This window comes from Apaloderma vittatum, unplaced genomic scaffold (assembly GCF_000703405.1).
Source record: "Apaloderma vittatum isolate BGI_N311 unplaced genomic scaffold, ASM70340v1 scaffold14585, whole genome shotgun sequence".
Taxonomy (NCBI): Eukaryota; Metazoa; Chordata; class Aves; order Trogoniformes; family Trogonidae; genus Apaloderma; species Apaloderma vittatum.
The window spans coordinates 1-5,154 of NW_009715556.1; the positions used below are offsets into that span (position 1 = coordinate 1).

Consider the following 5,154-nt stretch of genomic DNA (forward strand, 5'->3'; position numbering starts at 1 on the left):
GCAGAGCCTGTGCTGGTAGCGTAAAATACTGGGGTGTTACGGTGCACGCGTGAGAAGCAAACTTCCTACCGAGAGCTGGTTTTGCTGGCTGATTTTAGAATCCTGGAGTGGTTGGGCTTGGAAGGGACCTTACAGATGATCGAGTTCCATCCCTGCACCACGGGCATGGACACCTCTCTCCCGCCAGCCCAGGTTGCTCCAAGCCCCGTCCAGCCTGGCCTAGAACCCTGCCAGGGATGGGGAAACCTCCCTTATAGCGACGAGCTCTTCCTAAACCCACCCTGTTCCAGTTTAAAAGCATCACTCCTCATCCTGCCAGTACCCTCCCTGATGAAGAGTCCCCCCCAGCTGCCCTGTAGCTCCTTCAGGCACTGGCAGGGCTGTAAGTTCCCCCTGGAGCCTTCTCTTCTGAACAGCCCCAACTCCCTCAGCCTGAAAGATTTTTAAGCTGAGACTCAGTTTAAACAGACTGATTTGGAAGGAGGTTAAAAAGTCTCCATCCTAGTCCCGTAAATGAGTATCAGCTCACAAATCACACATGAAGCATGCTGTGATTGATTATTTTTTTTTTAAACTATCATTCCAAATTTTAGTACAACAGTGTCACCTCCAGTGCGTTCCGCCAATCCGAAGAAGTGAGGGTTACGAAATTGTTCTGTATCTACCCTCCTTGTGCTGTAATACATAGTTTTTACTGCATGGGGAAAAAAAAAAAAAAGTCTTTTAGACTTTTAGGTAAGTGTGGCTTTTTTGCCTATGTCATAACATGAGCTGCCTAAATTAGTTGTTTCACGAACACAACATCTCCCCCATTAGAATGAGTTTAGCCTGCATCAAAAGTGGTTTAGTGTTTTATTAGTGTTTTGTAGGGTTGTGGAGATGTCTGTGGCATGTTTGTATACAAATCATAAAGTACGCTGCTTTCAGTAACTTTTTTCTTTCCATAAAAACAGTTACTCTTGATATTAGCCAAGGAAGCAAGAAAGGGTGATTAATGCTTACTGTAGTAAGCATTAGTAATGCTACTGTAGTTTGTACTCTACAACTTGAATTTTGCATCAGTTACTGAAATTCATCAAAGTGGGGAACAACTATAAATTTAATCCTGGAACAGGCTTCAAGACTTTCCATTATAAGTAAAAATTTTTTAAAAAATGGATCTAATGACTTTCATATTAATATATCTTCAGATCTGGAAGCTGATGTAGATTTTTAGTGGTTTTGACTGTGTCACTTGGAAAAGTTTTGAACCCATTGGCTAATTTCAGCCAGTTTGAATGGTGGAAATGTCTGAAAGCTAACAGGTGGGGAGAGGAGGAAAATCTGAAATCCGCACTCTGCTGCGAGAAAAACAGCAGTAAATTAGTCCTTGCTCATTCTTTATAGCAGTAAGTGGCTGCACAGTGGGTATATCTAAAATAATCCACTAGTCACTACATGAACAAGAAACAGCAGGAAAATTGTCTGATATGGGAAGCGGAAAAGAACGGTGGATGTTGTTGTGGATTGAGAAAAGAATTTAGAGTACAAAAATTACATAACTTGGTTTCTTACAGGTGTGTAACTTCAGCTTCTAAGAACACAGCTTGCTGGGGTTTTTTTAAATGTCCCTTCTGTAAGAGTCTCTTGGGTTTTATTTGGGCTTTCTTTAAAAAAACCAAACAATTCCCAGCTGTCCTTTTGTACTGACTTCTCCATAAACCACACTTTGAAGATCTTCAGGCCTTTGCACTGCATTCCTTCCAGACCTGCTTATTCAAAACAGCCTTTTCCCAAATTCGAATGTTGCATACGCTAAGTGCTTCTCTGTATCAGCAGCCTCAGTCTTCAAACAGATCTGTTTTGTAGGGTAAAAATGAACGTAGGAGTTGCCCACAGCGAGGTAAATCCAAACACACGGGTGATGAATAGTCGTGGAATGTGGCTGACATACGCGCTGGGAGTCGGCATGCTGCACATTGTCTTGCTCAGCATTCCTTTCTTTAGCGTCCCTGTCGCCTGGACTTTAACCAACGTGATTCACAACCTGGTAAGTAGCCTCTCTCGTAGCAAAATTGGAAAAGTCGTTCGTACGTGTTTATTTTTAGTAGCAGAAGAAGAGAAAAATAGCCAGGCTGTATGGATAATGGAATCCAGCTAGCCAAAACGCCGCCGTTGCTTGGGTTATCTGCTCTTGGATGAGTTGGCTGGTTTTTGGGAGGAGTGATACACAATCACTTTGGCTTTAAGCAGAAAAGATGTGAAATATTCCTTATGTGGCATTTTATTAAACTAGAATCTGGCAAATGTAAAAGCTTTTATGGCATTGTGTATATTATTAGAGAGCTGTGCTGAATCCATTGAACGTGTTACTTTTTCAATACTTGGATGTTATCTATTAATGTTTCTACGTAAGTCTGTTAGTATCCCAGAATGTTTAATTTCAGCACTTTACCTCTTTTCCTGGACAGAAGCACGTGTGTCCTTTTTCTTCATGTTTTGATTCCTGGTCAAGCAAAATAAATTTTAGCTCAGAACGGCTTCAGCATACAACTTTTGTCATATTACATAAGAAAAACCTTGCTTGAAAGCAGCAGAAAAATCTGGGCTACCTTGACCCAAGCCCTGAAACCATTTTTTATTCAGTGGGTTGCAATTTATATAATAACTTTTGTATGCAAAAGGTTTGGACACTTGAAGACCTTAAGAATCCTTCTGCCTCCTCTCCCCAGGATGCTATAATTTCATTGTAATCGTTTAAAGTAATACAAATATGTATATTGGCCCTGCCAGGTTTAGAGAAAAGGGAGCCATAATCCAGCAATTTACATCTTAATTGAGGTTTGCTAACTCAGCTTCCTGTGATTAACAGTCTTGGAAAAAAGATAGCTTCTTCCTTCTGTAGAAAAATGATGCTAAAGATTAAGGTTGGATAATACCCTCTTGAATCCTGTAAAAAAAATACTAATTTTATTTTTGTAGGTAGGTTTAAAACTAATTGGATTGCAAGCACCATTGGAACAATTTGTAGTTATCTTTGACACCATGAGACATGCCTGCCTGAGGAAGATCTTGGCAGAGACGAGCATTACCACGTATTTCCCAAAAAGCTGTGCTGAATTCACGGCAAGTAGCTGTAAAGACAGCAAGGATGAGAGCGTGCACTGGCAGATAGTTTTCTAGTAGAGCACTAGAAGAGGAGTATAAACTGCACTTTTGGATATTTCAGCATTTATGCAGCCCTCTTTTTGGGGAAGAAAAAATAAATCCTCGAGTGGTTTGACAAACAAAAAAATCTTGGGTTTCCACTAATGGGAAAGCTTTTAGCTGACCTTGAAAGCATTTTTGGTGGTCCTTTCTGCAAGTATCAGTGTGAAATAGAACGCGTAGGAAGCATTTGGAACTGTCTTACAGGTGCCTTTTTTGTTATTAAAACTGAAATGCTGCTAACGCCATGAAACAGAGAATTAATTAAGCAAATTAATTCTCTTGGATTAATAGGCCTCTGGTCAGGAGGGCTATTGCAGGAAAAAAGAGGAAGAAGGCATGAAGCGACTTGCTCAAGTTTCATCTCCATTTTTTTTATATAAAGCTTTCCGTAACAATTTCTGTATGTGCACAAGAAAGAACCGGAGAAGAAAGAGAAGGAAGTCCTTGCTATTTTCTGACAGGGATGTTGCTTGGAGTCGGTGTGCTCCTTTCGACAGAAAACAAATAACAAATGTTTATCAAAACTCGAAGCAGGGGGCGGACTCCCCCTTGTGAGATCAGCGCGCCCAACCTGATCGTTCAGAACAGACCATTTTACAATGCGTTGAGCAATGTAAAGGTTATTAAAAAAAAAAAAAAAGGCTAAAAGTGCCACTGTGTTTGCTTTTTCTTTTCCCCAGGGAATGTATGTGTTTTTGCATGCAGTAAAGGGAACTCCTTTTGAAACACCGGATCAGGGGAAGGCTAGGCTGCTAACGCACTGGGAACAACTGGATTACGGAGTCCAATTTACCTCTTCGCGAAAGTTCTTCACAATCTCTCCTATAATTCTGTGAGTTCAAAACTGTGTTATGGATTGATTGAATCATAAACCCATGATTTCAAGAGCTGCAACAAAATTGCAATTTACATTCTAAAAGCATTTTATCTCCTTTAATTTTTTTTTTGTTTTTTGTTTGTTTCTGTGTCACAGAGGTAGGGAGTACATAGAATCAACAGTTTTTCTTCCTGCAGCTCTTGACTCTGGTTGACCTACTGAAGTCAAAGTTTGTAAACTTGTTACTAATGGGGCAGGTTTGAAAGATTAGAAGAGTTGTGAGGAGAACTTGCTGTTAAGCTCGCTGAGAGACCGTGAAGCCATAAGTATCGAACCTTTTTGTGAGGTGCGAGGAGTGTGGCAGTCCTCCCTGAATGGGGGCCAGGATTTTGCATGTCGGTTTGGTTTTGAATAGCTTGTCTTGTGTTGATGCTGGTTATGTAAATGGATTGGAAATTCGGCACTGCCCGTCTCTGTTGACAAAAGCATGGTTGTGTCACTGAAGGAAATCAGGTACTTATTGAATATCCAACTCCACTAAGTCTTTCTGGTTTTCCCTGGAGGAAGCTGCCTGCTTGCATGGCCCCGGGTGGGCTATTTGAGACAGGAGTGGATCAGTTGGTAACCAGTCAAATATCACGATGACTCCAGCGCTTTTTCCAACTAGGCTTTGTTTGTTTATTTTTTAGGGTGTCGTCAGCTAAGCTTTGCTCCCTTTTCTCCTGCAGGTACTTCCTGGCAAGTTTCTACACCAAGTATGATCCAACACACTTTATCCTCAACACGACTTCTCTCCTGACCGTGCTTATCCCCAAGCTGCCCCAGTTGCACGGCGTTCGGATCTTCGGCATCAATAAATATTAAGCAGCAGGTGTGACACCGACATGGCTACTGCTGCTCCCCAGGTGAAGGAAACAAGTCGTCTGCCATGCCGTGAATCTGATTGTATTCAACAAGAGATGCTTTTACACCTGAGGTACAACTCCTAATTCCCGCAGCATTGTCTGGGATGACAGTTGACTTGTTAAGAAGACGCCTTCAAATACTTAAAATGTGAATGGGAGCCCTCTGGAAGAAAGATTTCCGTAAAGAACTGGGCAGAACTGTGAAGACTCTACGCGTGCCTGCCTGATGCAAGCGGCGTGTAG

The 5,154-nt window shown here is 41.6% G+C and overlaps 1 protein-coding gene across 1 annotated transcript; it reads left to right on the forward strand.

Moving 5' to 3' along the window:
* The first annotated feature begins 1,852 nt into the window (after window positions 1–1,852).
* On the forward strand, window positions 1,853–4,883 carry LOC104273773 (ORM1-like protein 1). The gene is made up of 3 exons (XM_009869200.1): window positions 1,853–2,029; window positions 3,870–4,021; window positions 4,735–4,883. Exons 1-3 carry the CDS (start codon window positions 1,856–1,858, stop codon window positions 4,868–4,870), a joined length of 462 nt encoding a protein of 153 aa, XP_009867502.1. The 5' UTR covers window positions 1,853–1,855; the 3' UTR covers window positions 4,871–4,883.
* The last annotated feature ends 271 nt before the right edge of the window (window positions 4,884–5,154 follow it).

What these genes read in the sequence shown, in the direction of transcription:
- LOC104273773 (XM_009869200.1), top strand. Translation starts at nt 1,856, where the DNA reads ATGAACGTAGGAGTTGCCCACAGCGAGGTAAATCCAAACACACGGGTG. An exon ending in CCAACGTGATTCACAACCTG is followed by an intron (nt 2,030 to 3,869) that starts GTAAGTAGCCTC and finishes TCTTTTCCCCAG; the next exon opens with GGAATGTATGTGTTTTTGCA. An exon ending in ACAATCTCTCCTATAATTCT is followed by an intron (nt 4,022 to 4,734) that starts GTGAGTTCAAAA and finishes TTTCTCCTGCAG; the next exon opens with GTACTTCCTGGCAAGTTTCT.